This window comes from Sapajus apella, unplaced genomic scaffold, assembly GCF_009761245.1.
Source record: "Sapajus apella isolate SASKATOON/1434 unplaced genomic scaffold, GSC_monkey_1.0 scaffold16, whole genome shotgun sequence".
Taxonomy (NCBI): domain Eukaryota; kingdom Metazoa; phylum Chordata; class Mammalia; order Primates; family Cebidae; genus Sapajus; species Sapajus apella.
The window spans coordinates 23,078,477-23,096,566 of NW_022436956.1; the positions used below are offsets into that span (position 1 = coordinate 23,078,477).

The window sequence follows — 18,090 nt, forward strand, 5'->3', positions numbered from 1 at the left end:
CACCATCTCTATAATGTCTAGATGTAAATATTACACTTCATAAAAACTTTTCAGAAATTTTCCTTCATTTAATTTTTTAATATTAATTTTTCTAGATATACAGTAGGTGTATATATTTACGGGTTCTGAATTTATACAACATTGTGTCTATCTGCCATTTGAAGGTTTAGTAGAATTCCCCATGAGATAATCTAGGCCTGTACTTTTTGAGGAATAATTCCTTAATAGGGTTCTCTACTTCTTCTATAGAAAGTGGTTTTTTCAAACTTCCATTTTTTATCAATTTTGGTAATCTAGTGTTTACCCAGGAAATCACCCATTTCATCAAATTTTTTAAATGTATTTGCAGAGAGGACTGCAAAGTCTGTTGTAATTATTTTTTCTGTTTCAGGGGCTATTTTTCTATTGTCATTTCTTATTTTGTGTATTTGTATTTTCTCCCCTTTTCTTCTTCTTTATGTTAGCTAGTGGTTTGTCTATTTTGGTAATTTTTTCAAAACACCTTAAAAGCAAAATGGTTTGAAGAATTACTGTTATTCCACAAGAGGGTGACTACAGTCAACAATAATATTATATATTTTTAAATAACTAAAAGCATAATTATGTTCTTTGTAACAAAAAGAAAGGATAAATGTTTGTGGTAATCGATACCCCATTTACCCTGATATGATTATAATACATCATAAGCCAATGTTACAATATCTCATGTACCCCATAAATATATACACCTATTGGCTAAGCACAGTGGCTCACTCATGCCTATAATCCCAGCACTTTGGGAGGTCAAGGTGGGTTGATCACCTGAATTCAGGAGTTCAGCACCAACCTGGCCAACATGGTGAAACCCCATTTCTACTAAAAATACAAAAAAATTAACCAGGCTTCGTGGCAGGCACCTGTAATCCCAGCTACTCAGGAGGCTGAGGCAGGAGAATCGCTTGAACCCAAAAGGCGGGGGTTGTAGTGAGCCGAGATCATGCCATTGCACTCCAGCCTGGGCAACAAGAGTGAAACTCCGTCTTAAAAAAAAAAAAAAAAAATCCTGGCCGGGCGCGGTGGCTCAAGCCTGTAATCCCAGCACTTTGGGAGGCCGAGGTGGGTGGATCACGAGGTCAAGAGATCGAGACCATCCTGGTCAACATGGTGAAACCCCGTCTCTACTAAAAATACAAAAAATCAGCTGGGCATGGTGGCGCATGCCTGTAGTCCCAGCTACTCAGGAGGCTGAGGCAGGAGAATTGCCTGAACCCAAGAGGCAGAGGTTGCGGTGAGCCGAGATCGCGCCATTGCACTCCAGCCTGGGTAACATGAGTGAAACTCCGTCTCAAAAAAAAAAAAAAAAAAAATCCAAAGTATTGAGTTCAGTACAGGGCAGCTTCCCTGTTCTGTTAATTAAACTTTAGGACATTAAAATGGGCTAAGGGAGATGACTGGGTAGAAAGTATTATTTGCTTCCCAGCCTACAAAAAAAGAAAAAAGAAAAAAAATACACACACACACACACACACATACATATATATACACACCTACTTTGTACCCACAAAAATTAAAAAATAAAAAGAAGAAATATTGCTATTCAGTCTCTCTCTAAAACTAATACATAGAACCAAACATAATACTCTAGGTATAAAAACAGAGACTCAGCTTCTTCATTCAAGATACTTCAAATTCTTTTTTTTTTTTTTTTTGAGACAGAGTTTCGTTCTTTTTGCCCAGTCTGGAGTGCAATGGCATAATCTCGGCTCACCGCAACCTCTGCCTCCTGGGTTCAAGCAATGCTCCTGCCTCAGCCTCCCAAGTAGCTGGGATTACAGGCATGCACCACTATGCCCGGCTAATTTTGTATTTTTAGTAGAGATGGGGTTTCTCCATGTTGGTCAGGCTGGTCTCGAACTCCTGACCTCAGGTGATCTGCCCGCCTCAGCCTCCCAAAGTGCTGGGATTACAGGCATGAGCCACTGTGCCCAGCCTGCGATGTTTCATATTCTTTTTTTTTTTTTTTGTCACATTGTTGACTCACACTAAACTGTCAACCAAAACCCATAAATAATTTTTAACACATTTTGCTGTCAAACCATATACCTTCCATCTTTGAGCTTGTAAAATTGGTTTTCTTGATCTACATTTGCCTTTAATAAATTTCACCTTATTAGATTCTGTCTCAAGAGATCCTGTCATTCCATGCATTCATTTATTCAAATCAACATATTCTTGAGTCCCTACTATCTGCCAGGCATTGTGCCAAGGTCAGCACTTACAGGCACATAAATAAGGGATACAAACTAATTGCTGCTACAAGGGAGAATTTTGTTTTTTAAAGCTGTTTATGCAGGCCGGGCGCAGTGGCTCAAGCCTGTAATCCCAGCACTTTGGGAGGCAGAGACGGGTGGATCACGAGGTCAAGAGATCGAGACCATCCTGGTCAACATGGTGAAACCCCATCTCTACTGAAAATACAAAACATTAGCTGGGCATGGTGGTGCATGCCTGTAATCCCAGCTACTCAGGAGGCTGAGGCAGAATTGCCTGAACCCAGGAGGCAGAGGTCGCGGTGAGCCGAGATCGTGCCATTGCACTCCAGCCTGGGTAACATGAGTGAAACTCCGTCTCACAAAAAAAAAAAAAAAAAAAAAAAAAAAAGCTGTTTATGCAGAGAAGGAGCCACAGGATGCAAGGCTGGGGGAATCAGGAAAAGGTCAAGAGGGAAGGAGACTTTTCGCTGTTTTTTTAAGGATGTCTGCCAGTTGCAGAAGGGGACATGGGCAGGGGTGATGGAAGGAGGAAGGGTTGGAAGACATATAGTATCTCAGAGGAACAGCCAGGTAAGGAGGTAGCGTGTGGGAGGAGCTGTCAGTGGCAGGTGGTGATGTTGAGAAACAGGTCAGCCCCGACCACCAGCACTTAGACTAAGGCTTAATGACCTTCAACAGGAAAGTGTGAAGTTGTGAAACAGGAGAGTGAAACTGTATGACCGGCATCCCGGAATAAAAAGAACAGCATGCAGATCGAAGAAGACAACGAGGAGCCCAGGCAATAATTCAAGCAAAGAAGATAAGCACCTAAAGTGAAGCAGCACCAGTGAGCAAAGGACAAACTCCAGAAACAAGTCAGAGATGACTGACAGGATGTAGGCAGCGACGAAAGGAGAGGAGCCAGAAAGTCAGGCCTGAATGACCGGCTGGCTGGTGATGCTTTAACTGGGATGGAGAGGTCATGAAGAGCAAGCACTGGGGACAAGTCAACAGCTTGGTTTTGAGAGTCTGAGCTATTTGTAGAACACCAGCGTATACATGTTCCACAGCCATTTGGCAAAACACAGGTCTAGAGCACAAGAGCTGGGAGCAGCGTGGGAGATCCATGTTTGAGAGTATCTAGGTATAAGTTGCCAACGAGATAACTACCATCTACCGAGCACTTCCTACATGCCAGGTATTGTGCTAAGCACTATGCTACATCCTTTATACATATGTTTTCACTTCATATTTACCCCGGGAGGAAGTATTTTTCCTATTTTACAGACATGGAAATCAAGGTTCAGAACAATATGCCCACAGTCACAGGGCTGCTCAGTGACAGAAGAAGGGTTTGAATTCATGGCTGATGCTACATCCTAGGCTCTACAGCATCCCAAAAAGTAAGGTGAGCTCTAAGAGTTTTTGGCAGAAAAGGAAGTGGCGATTGATGATAATGCATCAAGGTTTCAGAGGAGAGGAAGAGGGCTGCATTCTCTCTGATCAGGAGTGTGGGGAAGTGTGGAGGTGGGAAGAGGGAAGCTGAAGGAGTTCAAATGTAGCTACCCCACGAGTCATTCATTCCTATGAAGTAGGCCAGTTTATCTGCTGAGGGTGAAGGGAAGAGGAATAATGAAGGAGGCTTCAGGAAAGGGTCAGAGACTGGCAGCAGCCCCTGTGAGATGCTGGAAAGAACACTGACTGCTAAAGCTTCCTGGCAGCACCAAGCACTCAGCTAAGACGTGATGTCATCATTTCATAATTGACGTGCTGTAACATGCACAACAGGCCTGGGCCATGAGCAGGGGAAACCAAGAATTGGCTAAACTACAACTGAAAATAATCAGAGGAGAAGCAGTGACCACCAGGGCAAAGGAAGTGAGCATGGTGTTGAAGTGACTGACTTACAATAAAGTTTGGGTCAGGGAGAAGAAATTAAGAGAAGGTGAATAAGCCTTAAGAAGGTAGAGGACAGAAGGAAAGGACAACTCGATGGAATGAAAAAATAAGGTAATGGAATGGAAGACTGTGAAAGCTGGGGTTTTGAGCAGAGTAGAGTTTCAGAGCACAACATTTCAAGGGTGGGGAAATTCTGTGGAGTAAGTTGCAAGTGTGGTCTCGGTATGTGGCCTTGTTGAAGTGGCATGGAGGGGGACAGTCATTACAGTGGGGACAGTCCAGGAACTGGGAGGCTAGACTATGGATCCTGAAGTCCTCTCTAGAGAATGGTAGAGACTAAGCTGCTGACGCTATTTAGTGTTCTGTCCAGATTCACATAAGTTTATTCTTTTTACTTTTGTTTAATTTTTATTTTTTGTAGAGATGGAGTCTTGCTATGTTGCCTCGACCCCTTGGCCTCAAGCCATCCCCCTGCCTTGGCCTCCTAAAACACTGGGATTATAGGTGTGAGCTACCACACCCAGCTTTCACATACCTCTAAAAACTAGTATGTCTTCTATTAAATCATTAATGAAATTTTTTTTTTTTTTTTTGAGACGGAGTTTCGCTCTGTTACCCAGGCTGGAGTGCAATGGCGCGATCTCGGCTCACCGCAACCTCCGCCTCCTGGGTTCAAGCAGTTCTCCTGCCTCAGCCTCCTGAGTAGCTGGGACTACAGGCATGCGCCACCATGCCCAGCTAATTTTTGTATTTTTAGTAGAGACAGGGTTTCACCATGTTGACCAGGATGGTCTCGATCTCTTGACCTCATGATCCACCCGTCTTGGCCTCCCAAAGTGCTGGGATTACCGGCATGCGCCACCATGCCCAGCTAATTTTTGTATTTTTAGTAGAGACAGGGTTTCACCATGTTGACCAGGATGGTCTCGATCTCTTGACCTCATGATCCACCCGTCTCGGCCTCCCAAAGTGCTGGGATTATAGGCGTGAGCCACTGCACCGGGCCATTAATGAAAAAATTTTAATTGAAGATAGGCCTTTGGCATGTCATCGCTGTCTGCATGCTGACATGAATCTGTTAAATGGCATCTAGCAGCAATGAGAGCTTCACAAGTGAGCAGGGCTAGTGTTATCCACAGATAAAGGGTTACACTACCCTTCTTTAGGTTGCTGCCTTTTCCTTTATTTCTAATTTAGGGAGTCAAGCACTAAACTAAGTGTCTGTCTCCCTTTGACCTGAAAATATCTGTACTTTTCATCCAGATATTTTGGGGGCAGGCAAGACCATGTTCTTGCTATAAATGCCCACTGCCAACTCTGAAGACTTAAGGACAAAGTAGATAATTGTGAAGGCCAGCCATGCCATCCACTTCTCCCACAAAGCAGTTTGTCTTCAAAGAGGCCTATGGGGCAAGCCTGGGCCCTGAGTGGCTCTGCTGCTTGGTTTGAACAACATATTAGGGCTTCTCTTTCTATAGCAGGTGAAATACCATATGCATTTTACAGGAGGCTGTTACTCTGTGAAAGCTGAACTAATGATTTCATTTCTTCTTCCCTTTTTTCTGGCTCATTATTTTTTAAAATTATAACTTATATAAAAGGCAGGTATGTAAAATAGGGAAAAGCAGAGCTTCTGTGATTAGGCCAGGGTTGGGAGTCCAAAGCCCAGCTCACTTTCCCTGTGTTTCTCCACCCTCAAACCCCCACCCCTACTCTCCAGCCATCTAAAGTAACTTAAGGGCTTGGCAAAGCAGCTGAAAACAAGAACCAAAACAGATATAAACACCAAAAAAAAAAAAAAAATGCATTTTGTTTCCTTCTAACACTATCATTTTACACAAGTCTATTATTCAGTGACAAAAAGATACAGCAGTCTCAGCAAAATGAAAATATCTGGAATATTGAGAAAAAGATCTTGCTGATTCTGGGGACAGTGTCCATAGGCACTCAGAATGGTCCAGCATTTGACATACCATTGTAGGCTTTTCTACAATCCAGCCTCTAACAAAATTAGGCCATCCCAAATCCCTGTTCATAGAACTGTTTACCTTCATACCAAGAAGGTTGGGAAAGCACCAAAATCTGCATGTGGCATGTGCCCAGTCAGTCTTCAATGAGTTCCCATTGTGACACCTAAAGTTCTTAAGAGGTTCTCCAAAACAAACAAAGAAAAAAACATGTTGGGCTGGGCGCGGTGGCTCAAGCCTGTAATCCCAGCACTTTGGGAGGCCGAGGCGGGTGGATCACGAGGTCAAGAGATCGAGACCATCCTGGTCAACATGGTGAAACCCCGTCTCTACTAAAAATACAAAAAATTAGCTGGGCATGGTGGTGCGTGCCTGTAATCCCAGCGACTCAGGAGGCTGAGGCAGGAGAATTGCCTGAACCCGGGAGGCGGAGGTTGCGGTGAGCCGAGATCGCGCCATTGCACTCCAGCCTGGGTAACAAGAGTGAAACTCCGTCTCAAAAAAAAAAAAAAAAAAACATGTTGGCCAGTGTGGTGGCTCATGCCTGTAATTCTAGTACTTTGGGAGGCTGAGGTGGGCAGATCACTTGAGGCCAGGAGTTAGAGACTAGGTTGGCCACCATAGTAAAACCCTGTCTCTACTAAAAATGCAAAAAAAATTGGCCAAGTGCAGTGGCTCACACCTGTAATCCCAGCACTTTGAGAGGCTAAGGCAAGCAGATAGCTTGAGGTCAGGAGTTCGAGACCAGCTTGGCCAACATAGCAAAGCCCCATCTCTAATAAAAATACAAAAATTAGCCAGGCATGGTGACAGGCACATATAATCCCAGCTACTTGGGAGGCTGAGGCAGGAGAATCGCTTGAACCTAGGAAGCAAAGGTTGCAGTGAGCCGAGATTGTGCCACTGCACTCCAGCCTGGGCGACAGAGCCAGACTCTGTTTCAAAAAAAAATAAAAACCATGTCAGCAAGGCCTGTGGTCGTTCCATGTGTACTAAATGTACACGCTGTCTATGACAGCGTGCCTTCCTTATTGAGGAGAAGAAAATCAAAGTATTGAACACACCAGCACAAAGTCAGAAAACTAAACAAATAAATGAAGCTCTTTTGCGTAATAAAAAAAGAAAAAAGAACTTGATCTTGAATATGATCCTGGATCTTGGTCAAAAGAGGCAAAGTAGGAGTGATCAGATTCCAGATTCCAACTAGGCTCACAGTGATAGTGTAGCTAACAGCTCCTGGGGTAGCTGCCCAGCCCACCATTCCCTTTTCTTTAAGAACCCTCCTCTGCACACACAGTGGTGGGTCCTATGACCAGGTTGGCATTGTATCATGCCCTCTACTGGCCACAGCTGACTGGTCTGGCAGAGTTGACTGGTGAAGCCCAGTTAATCCCTGGAATTTTTTGAACTGGCATTTAGGAATAAAATCAGTCTCCCTCCTCCTCCTTCATCTCTCTCAAAGTTGTAAGATATAAAAGTTAGACGTTGCCATAGGCCATGTTGCCCACCTGAGAAGGAAAAACCGGCTCTAGTAAAAGAGAATAAAGCCACCACAATCAGAGAATAGATATGTGGGGGGAAAAAGCCACCACAGAAAGAAGCAGATAAGAGGCAGAGAACAGAGGGAGAGATCCTGCTAGTGTTAGAGTTCTTGATTTCATTGTTTCTGCTGTATCCCTGCCCTTCCCATAGTTTAGTTTTTCTACCTGTCCTTGGATTCCATCAGTCAATAAAGTCCACTTCCTATCTCTGCTAAAGTTGAGTTCTTCGTACTTGTAACCAAACTAATTAAAAAAAAAAAAAAGACAAAGACAGTTGGTACATGGTACGTGTATGACTGTGTTGAACTAGTCTCATTCCAGAGTTTCATGACTAACTTGTTCTGGGGAAGCTAAAAGGATGCCAGTGTAATAGAAGTCTAGAACAACGGAAGGTTTTCATGGTAACCACCCTCTGAGTCAGGCCTCAGGAGAAGAAAAGTAGACACAATAAGAGTTAAGACGGTCTGAGAAGGATTCTGGCTTGATGAGACTGGATGCCTCAAAAGTTGTGAGAACAGCGATAGTACCAAGAAGTGGCTGGTGGAAGGAAGCTTTAGCAATCCCATAGTCTCCATCAGCTTTCTTCAAGACATTCCAAATAACCCTATGATTTTAGGTAAAACTCTTCTAGTACAGATAATTCTGTCCAGAATCTTCATTTGTGCAAGAAATCTTGACCTTGAAAGCTTTCTTGCCACCAAATATAACTTCCTGCCTGTTTTTCTTTGGGGCCTGGCCTTCCTTCCAAACAAGTTTGTAAATCCGGCCTCAGTTCTCTATCTCCTCCAAGACCCAAGTTCACAGAATTGCTGCAGAAGACTTTCTTGGTTAGAGTTGCAAGAGCACCAATAGGACTTCACCAGAAAAGTGTGTGGTGTCTACTGTTCCTAGCAGAGAAACAGCCAGGGAGGGGCTCTATGTTTTCCTGCTGGCAACAAGAAAAGCAAACAAGAAGAGCATAGAGCTTTTGTGGTATGCTAGAGAGACACTTCAGGAGAAGACATGAATGGCTCAGGAAGGAAATTAGTTTTACAGTGAAACCAGATACCTGTTTAGAACTCTGAGACCCTCTAGCAGCAGGAGATGAGGGGATGGGGGTAGGGAAGTTGCTGAGAAACTAAGAGGAAGGCTGGAGATTTGGAAACCTTATGTTATTATTGGCCTAAATTCTGCCAGTAAACACCCTATTGTATTTCTTGTCTATTAACTCTTTCAGCCCTTTACTGAACCTAGAAAAGCTATTTGTTCATTTAATTGGATGGCTAATTGGGTACAAATAAAGTTCCCAAGTAAAAATATCCTTAAATTTCTTCTTCCTTGTATGGACAGGGTTCTTTGTACAGTAGTCTCCCTTACCCATGGTTTTGCTTTCCACAGTTTTCAATCACCCATGGTCAACCACCGTGTGAAAATATTAAATAGAAAATTTCAGAAGTAGGCTCACACCTATAATCCCAGCACTTTGGGAGGCTGAGGCAGGTGGATCACTTGAAGTCAGGAGTTTGTGACTAGCCTGGCCAATATAATGAAACCCTGTCTGTACTAAAAATACAAAAATTAGCTAGGTATGGTGGTATGCATCTGTAATCTCAGCTACTTGGGAGGCTGAGGCAGGAGAATTGCTTGAACCTGAGAAGCAGAGGTTGCAGTGAGTTGAGATTGCGCCACTGCACTCCAGCCTGGGGGACAGAGCAAGACTCTGTCTCAAAAAAAAAAAAAAAAAAGGAAAAAGAAAGAAAATTCCAAAAATAATTCCTAAGCTTTAAATTGCAACCAGGCATGGTGGCTCATGCCTATAATCCCAGCACTTTGGGAGGCTGAGGTGGGCGGATCACCTAAGGTCAGGAGTTCAAGACCAGCCTGGCCAACATGGTGAAACCCCATCTCTACTAAAAATACAAAAATTAGCCAGACGTGGTGGCACTCGCCTATAGTTCCAGCTACTGGGGTGGCTGAGGCAGGAGAATCAAGTGAACCCAGGAGGCGGGAGGCAGAGGTTGTAGTGAGCTGAGATCACGTCACTGCACTCCAGCCTGGGCAACAGAGCGAGACACTGTCTCAAAAATAAATAAATAAAAAATAATAAATAATAAATAAATTGTCCAACACTGTGAGTAGTGTGATGAAATCTTGTGCCATCCCACTCTGCTTCACCCATGATGTGACTCATCCCTTTGTCCAACATATCCAAACTGTCTATGCTACCTGCCATCTTCTTCTTGGAATGACTGCCAAGGTATCACAGTGCTTGTGTTCAAGTCACCTTTGTTTTACTCTATAATGTCCTCAAAGTATAAGAACAGTGAAGCTGGAAGTCCAGATATGCCAATAGATGCTATAAACTTTCACCTTTAAGTGAAAAGGTGAAAGTTCTTGACTTAATAAGGAAAGAAAATAAAATCACATGCTGAGATTGCTAAGATTTATGGTAAGAACAAATCTTTCATCCATGAAATTATGAAGATGGAAAAAGGAATACATGCTAGTTTTGCTGCCATACCTCATACTGCAAAAGTTTCGGCCACAGTGTGTGATGAATGCTTAGTTAAGTTGGAAAAGACATTAAGTTTGTGGGTGGAAGACATGAACAGAAACAGGCTCTGACCGATGGCAGTCAGGTTCAGTACTATCCATGGTTTCAGGCATCCACTGGGGATCTTGAGATGGATCTCCCTTGGATAAGGGAAGATTAATGTATTAGTATACAGTCCAATGGTCAAAAGATAATATATCAGAAAGTAATGAGCTGAAGATTTTCTGAAAGATATCATCTCTTAAACTTATTTTTAAATTTCCATCAGTTGTAATTCTTAAGCTCAACAAAGAGTGAGAACTGCTGCTAGGAAATAGAGATTCACATTTAACCCTGTGGTACTTTTAAGAAGCAGGTACGTTGTTGCATATACGCTTCGGTAGAGATTGTTAACCATCTAATAGGAAAGCTCAATTTCGTCAGTCGAGTCTGAGAAGCCCTTAATTACTGAGAATCAAAAGAGCAGAATGTCTGTAGACATTTTGGATTTGTTTAAAAAAAAAATGTTAAGTGAAATTTTCATCAGTTATAAAGTCTCCAAACACTCTGCTCCTTCACAAGTACATGTTACAAGGTAAGGGCCCAATAAATGCATGTGAATGAATAGATGAATGAAGTATCACTTTATAGTCTAAGGGTATCCCTCATCCTAGAAATAGGAGATAGAGTCCACTCTCAGGGCCTGTGAAATTGGTTCTCTATTCCCTTACCACATCTACCTACTGAAAGTTCTATCCATGACCACTTCAAGGGAGGTTGGTTTGAGGGATAACAAACAAGAAAATGTATTCAGGAAAGTGTCAGTTTGAGCCTTTGGTACTTACAGCCTAGACAACAAGGCCAATCATGGCAGATGAAGCATTTCTAGTGTTCCCTAGACCCTCTGAACTGCCTGGGGGAGTGGCACCTGGCTAACAGTGCCCTATCACTGGTCCACATGCCTGGCCAGCCCCTCACTCACCATGAGGAACATAAAGCTGCCTGATAGCTTGCTGCCAGGGTGCATCTGTTTAGCTGGCATTGCCTCCTGTGGGAACAAAGCCAATGAGCCTGGATGGGGAGAGGAGAAATCAAGCAGGATAGAAAAAAGAACGTGGGGAATCTGGTGCTGTGTTGCTCTGTACACTTAACAAGCCTTTAATTTCTATAGCAAAGCACAGAGGAATTCATTGTGAAATGTCTGGAAGCCTCTAATTGGCCCAGTGTTGCCACTACTACTCCACGGAAGGCACAAGGCCCTTAGGAGTGATGTTTCACTTGCCAATCTTTTTCCTCACTCACTTTATGTCCCGCTTATGGAGATGAGACCAGACCAGACCAAAACTCTTCGTGTGTGTGTGTGTGTATGTGTGTGTGTGTGGGGGGGGGGGGGAGAGAGAGAGAGACAGAGAGAGTCTTACCCTGTGGTCCAGGCTAGAGTGCAGTGGCAAGAACATGGCTCACTGCAGCCTCAACCTCCTGGGCTCAAGTGATCCTCCTACTTTAGCCTCCCAAGGTGGCTGGGACTCCAGGCATGCATGCCACCATGCCCAGCTACCTTTTTTTTTTTTTTTTTCGAGATGGAATCTTGCACTGTCACCCAGGCTGGAATGCAGTGGCGCGATCTGGGCTTACTGCAACCTCTACCTCCCAGGTTCAAGCGATTCTCCTGCCTCAGCCTCCCGAATAGCTGGGATTATAGGTGCCTGCCACCATGCTCGGCTAACTTTTTTTTTTTTGCATTTTTAGTAGAGACAGGGTTTCACTATGTTGGCCAGGCTGGTCTCAAACTCCTGACATTGTGATCCATCCGCTACAACCTCCCAGAGTGCTGGGATTACAGGCATGAGCCACTGCGCCTGGCCTAATTTTTTTTTTAATTGTAGAGACAGGGTCTCATCAAGCTGCCCAGGCTTAACTCCTGGGCTCAAGCAATCCTCCTGCCTCAGCCTCCCAAAGTGCTGTGATTATAGGCGTGAGCCACTATGCCTGGCCTCTTCCTGTATTTCTAAGGGACTGCCAAGAGCATGATTCTTAACGTGGAATTTCAATTTCTACTTTTCTATTTGGAGGAAAACTGGTATGGAAAGTCTGCCAGATCTTATGTTCAAAAGGTTAAGGTTCAGACAACCAATTTCCTGTCAACCATCATTTTCATAAACCATTCCCCCAACTTTCAGCCTCCCAGGCCATTCACACCACAACTGAGCATAGGTTCACTCTTCCCCACAAGTAAGATATCTGAATCACCTCAATTTTCCCAACTTTGACACTCTGAACATCTAGTTTATCTTTTTCTGGTTTTTCTTTTGTTTTTGAGAGGAAGTCTTGCTCTGTCGCCTAGGCTGGAGTGCAGTGGCACATTCTTGGCTGACGGCAACCTCTCCCTCCCAGGTTCAAGCGATTCTCCTGCCTCAGCCTCCCAAATAACTGGAATTACAGGTACCCGCCACCATGTCTGGCTAATTTTTATATTTTTAGTGGAGACGGGGTTTCACGATGTGGGCAGAGCTGGTCTCGAACACCTGACCTTGTGATCTACCTGCCTCAGCCTCCCAAAGCACTGGGATTATAGGCATGAGCCTCAGCGCCTGGCCTATCTTTTTTTTTAAGAGATGGGTCTCTCTCTGTCATCCAGGCTGGAGTACAGTCATCAGTCATGTGCAGTCACAATACCCTGCAGCCACTAACTCCTCGGCTCCAGTGGTCCTCTTGCCTCAGCCTCGCAGGTAGTTGAAACTAAGGGCATGCACCACCATACCTGGCTACTTCATCTTCACTGGCCTGTGAGCTCCAATAGGGCACAGACTGTGTTACTGGATTTCTATGGATTTCCTGATCCTGGCACAGTGACTGGCAAACACAGTAATTCAGAGAATATCCAGTGAGTGACTGCTTGCATGCATGTACTAGACGAGCAGGAAAAGAAATCTGGTGTCAATGAGCAGATGGGTTGGTAAATGTTGAGTCCTTTTCATATCAGTATACCCTATCTTTCCCTATAAACTCCTTGGAAGCACAAACTGAGTGTTTTTCAATTCTTTTATCCATTCCCTCTTAATAAATTACTGATTTATGAATAATGAATAACTGAATAAATGAATCCTCATTAGCCCAACCATATTACAATCTCAGGTCTCTCAAAACCTCCCAACACAAGCACCAAAGCTGTTTTTAAAGAAAGTTCAGCCCCCCAAAAAACACTTGCAGAAATCCATGTTGGCACGTTTACAACGTTCAAAGAACACCACCAATACCAAGTAGCAGAGAAAACAAATAGCTTTGAGGCAAATGCAGATTGGGGAAACTGTGATCTATAGGAAGCCTGGCCAAGCCATAGGAAATGGGGGATGACAGCCAGGGTGGCAGTAGCCAAAACTTGTGGATAATTCACGGTCCAAATTAACCACGCCATTTAAAGGGATTGTATTGAAAGCACTGACAAGGACCAATTCTGTGAGTTTTTTGCCAGATATGTTGAGGCCAGGCCTCTGTGTAGGAAATGCGGTAGAAGAAAATTTTAACACGCATGGCTATACATAGTGGCAAAGGATTGCAAACAGAAGCCAACAGTAGGTAGAGGGAAGCCAGGATTCAGAAGGCAGGGTTTTTCTCTGCTGCAGGGTTCCCTTATAATTAACCAATTAAGGCCATAGCTCCATTTCCCGTGGCAGTTTTCTCTGCCATAGAGAATGAGGTCACAGCCCTAACCACACAGACCTATAAAGCATCTGGGTGATGAAGAATAGCTTTAGATATACTTGAATCACTCCCAAGAGGTGACTGGATACATATGTGGCATTCATAGCCTCAGTATGAATTCTCAGAAGAATTAAAGTGTACTCTGATACTAGCTTTTAAATCCCTGTTTACATCCTTATCTCAAGGACTCTAAAAAAAATAAATTGAATATAACTGGATCTATTAAGCAACCCTGGAGGCTGGAATAGGTCAAACAGGGCCCCATGGATTCTAAAATAACCAATTCCACTATTATTCAGTAGCACTAAATGTAGTACTGTATGTAAAATGAATTATTTAATATAGAATGTGAAAGAATTATTTAAACTGCAAGGAACCATTCAAATTTAATGTATTACTATTATTATTTAGATGATGTTTTCTCAGAGAAACCAGAAGTACTCACTGGCTATCAGAGTTCAAATCTAACAAAGAGGAACAGATGTACATTAGCTTATGGAGGGGGTAGAGGGAAGTTTACCGGATGGGTAGAAAAATCAAATATCAGAGAAGGAAAAGAGGCATTACTGCATTATTCTATGGATCGATTAATTAAAATGTTAGGCATCTGCTGTTTTTATGAAGATTCCACTACCACCACAAAAAGATGACTCTCCCATTCCCCTTTTCCCTTATGCCCTTACGTTTTTCAAGAACTGGAGGTCAGGGGATATTTATGGAAGCACCAAAGCATGAAACAGACGGCCAAGCCTCTTAGTTTACGTGCCTCTTCAGTCGAAAGGTTTTGAAGTGAAAATGTGCAGAAAACAAAGATTAGGACCAACTCTGTGCTGGTTTCCTCCTCCTAAACAGACAGTGGGACCATCAAGAGCTGAGTTTTGTTGTTGTTATTAAGTTGGGGCAGGAGGTATAAGACGACTAAAAGAGCTTCTGCTACAATTCGTCAGTGAGTCAGACTTACGCAGCTAAAGAACAGGGGCAGCCCAAAGGCAGAGAGTCAGAAAAGAGGAACCAGAATATTGGAATCACTCAGAGGTAGGCTTCCTGGCTCTTCTGTGTTTCAACTCTTAGACTATAGCTCTTTGTTAACAATCCCCTTAAATGTGTTGAAACAGAAATGATGCAAAGATGAGGTGCCCTGCAGTGCAGACGGGATGTAAGCTCTGCCCTTCACTGAAGGTTGTGACACCCCTTGGCCAAAGGAAAATTCCAACTCAGTTAGGTTGGGACAGCATTTCTGCAGTTTTCCTCTGTGTTAGGAACAAGGCTGGGCAGGGGGGCCAGAAATGGGGAGGGTTCTGTGGCAGGTCAGGCTGCAGAGCTTCTTAATTAGAAACAGGAATTAAGGAAGGAGTCTGTAGTGTAGCTGGAGAAATAAAACCACACGAATTCATGAGAATGGTTATTTCTGGGGAAAAGGCTGGAATGGTGGGAATCAAAGGCGCTGCAGTCCTCCCTGTAATGTTCATATTTAACAAGACAATGTATTCATATGTTGAGTAAAAACCGATTTAAAAAATCTTAAATTTCAGAGAGTCGCAGAGGGAAGAAAAAGAGAGATTGAAAGAAAAGGAGGGAGAGAGAAATGAAGAAAGACACAACTAGCAGCATAGGTTTCCCTGGATGCTGGGCTAAGACAACCCGCAGGAGTGGGGCTTAGATGCAGTGGAAGACATATGAAGCAAATCTTGAGGGGGAAGCATCTCAAACCAGAATTTCCTGGGTCACAGAAAAGCAACGGAATAAACAGAATTGTGAGAGAAACAAGTGGGGAGGAAATGACCCCTTGTCAGCCCTAGCCCATCCTGCCTGTCAGATTGAGGCCCCAGTTCCTCTGCTCTCGAATGGGTGCACATGCTGGCTCCTTGGGACTGGGCCCAGGACCTAGGTCTCCTCTCACTCTGTAGTTCCTCTCAGACAACCATGTCCTTGATTGCAGAGAAATCTACTGCTCCGGACTCAGAAAGAGATTCAGACATGAAGAAGGCACTTCACATGGACCATCTACAGTCCCTTGCCCTCTCAAACTTTCTACCAATGCAGTACCACCCCATCCTCCCTTGGCTCCGCTGATTAGCTCCTGAAATAGATGAGCACTTTTGTCAAATATCCAGGTATTCCCTGAGGATTTCCTTTGGGAGAATCTCTGGGGAGGATGGAGACACCCCCTCTTCTGGAAGGAGGTGATATCTGCATTATGGTCCTGTCCTCTGGGTTCAGGTAAGCTATCAGGGAAGGTCACGGCCCAGCGTAGCTGTGGGCAGGCGGCCCTTCTGATTTCTCCTGGTTCACCCATCTGCACCGCACGAACCACCTTAGCCCTCTTGGGGTTCTGCGGGCGATTTGCTCTGGGTCCCTAGAGGAGGGGGGCAACGGAGGACCCCTTCCGGAGACTGGGCGGGAGACGCTGGGCGAGGGAAGCTGAGGAGTGGGAGGAGCTGGACATTTACCTCATTGAAGCCCTCCTGCAGGACATCCAGTAAGTTCCCTCGGGTCAGGCAGGCTAGCATTGTTCCTACTGGGGGCTCCCGGGCGGGGTCTCCAGCCCAGCGGCCGCAGCTGCCTCCTCCTCCGCCCTCTGCACACAAAGGCTCTCGGCAGCTCAGCTCATTGGGATCCCTCCGGAGTCCCGCATGCCACTTACTGGAAACCTAGACTGGAGCCAAACTAGCGGCTTGCACTGGGCATGCTCGCACGGGGGGCCTCCGCTGGAGGGGCCAGGCGCGGTCTCGGTTCCTATGGAAACAGCTGGGCGCGCTCTGGGTGGAGCGGCGCTGCAGGGCTGCCCCCAGCCCCGCTACCATGCGGGAAAGCCCCGCAGGCAAGCGGGCTGGCGAGGGCGCGCGCTGTACGCATGCACGCACGCGCGCACACACCCCCCGGGCCGCTGCGCGGGCGTGTGTGCGTGCGCTACACACACACACACACACACACGCACACAAACACACAAACACGCACACACACGTTGACCAACAGGCGGACACACACACACGCACACACACACTCGTTGACCAACAGGCGGACACATACACACACACACGTTGACCAACCGGCTGACACACATACACACACACACACACACACACACACACGTTGACCAAGAGGCGGCCGGGCTGGCGTATGTATACACTCGCAGCCACACGCCCGCGCACACACATACCACACCAGGCTTGCAAGTGGGTGTGCCCTGGGGGAGAGCGCGCAACACACACACGAACACACACAGGCACGCATACACTGCTATTTTAAGGCCACAAACACCCTACCAGAAGGTGGGTAGGAAAGGGCGTGAATCATAGGATTTTCCCCCAGACTAACCGAAAACCGCAACCTTTTTCCACATGGGTCTTGGACAGTGAGGTCAACCTAAGGAAGAGGAAACAAGGGAAAGAAAGAAGAAAGAGAAGAAGGAGCAGAGGAAGAAAGGGGAAAAGGGGATAGAAATAACTTTAGTTATTGGTGGTATTCAATAGAATACATTCAATAGAACAGTGCTAAACATCACACAGGATCACAACAGAAACATCAAGGATGGCCAAGTCTTTTCCAAAGTTTTTCTTCTTTCATTCTTTATAAAATAACTGCTAAATTGTACAACCCCTATTCTAATGTGTTTTAAAATAAATGGGTTTTAATTAAAGACTGTAAAAATGTCCTGGTGCATTTGAAAGAGGTAAAAAGCTTCCTCAAGTGAAACAGAAAGCTATTTTACGCTGTTTCTAACTATTCAAGTCATAGCCTTGATTATTTATTTTTAGGAATCCTAGTCATTTGGAACTCAGTGCAAATTCTTGTTTCTACGGGAAAACTTGACGCTGAAAAAACTTTCATTTTACATTCCACCTCATGATCCCAGATGGAGAGGAAGGGTTTACAGAGCATTAGGGCTCAGAGAAGGTCAGGGCCTTGTCCAAGGACACAGCCAATCAGTGGCAGGCGGCTCAAGGAGCTAGGAGTCTACAGTCATGATTTTCCGGAAAGTGCAGATTCCTCAAACCCTGATTAGTACCTTAGCAAGAAAAGTCAGTAATGGCTCTTATTCAACCTAATGACCCCCTCAGGTCCTTAGAGAAAAAGAAAATCCTTACCAAGAGGAGCAAGATTAGCAATATCTTGTCTGAATCTCTAAAGCTGCTAAACACAAAGATGTTTCTGAAAAAGAACACATCTCCCTCTGACCACAACAGGCAGAGGGGGCAGAGGGTCAGCACAGGTGTTGAGCTGTAGCTGCTGGCTGA

The 18,090-nt window shown here is 44.7% G+C and overlaps 2 protein-coding genes and 1 non-coding gene across 7 annotated transcripts in view; 2 read left to right on the plus strand and 1 right to left on the minus strand.

Moving 5' to 3' along the window:
- Positions 1–18,090, minus strand: part of DIXDC1 (DIX domain containing 1) — a 91,601-nt gene that overhangs the window by 65,165 nt on the left and 8,346 nt on the right. Inside the window, exon 1 of one of the 4 annotated variants that reach the window (XM_032285576.1) lies at positions 16,303–16,692. The exons of 1 other annotated variant lie outside the window; for it this stretch is intronic. In XM_032285576.1, the coding sequence (XP_032141467.1) occupies positions 16,303–16,362 (60 nt within the window). In that variant the 5' untranslated portion in view covers positions 16,363–16,692. Of the gene's footprint in view, positions 1–16,302; positions 16,695–18,090 lie in introns of those variants that run through there. 2 more of the 4 variants (XM_032285573.1, XM_032285577.1) reach the window with 2 other exon arrangements.
- Positions 1–18,090, plus strand: part of CRYAB (crystallin alpha B) — a 75,105-nt gene that overhangs the window by 28,901 nt on the left and 28,114 nt on the right. The window lies entirely within an intron of this gene.
- On the plus strand, positions 1,346–1,468 carry LOC116556450. The gene has a single exon (XR_004271000.1). It is a non-coding gene; the product is annotated as a small nucleolar RNA SNORA36 family (small nucleolar RNA).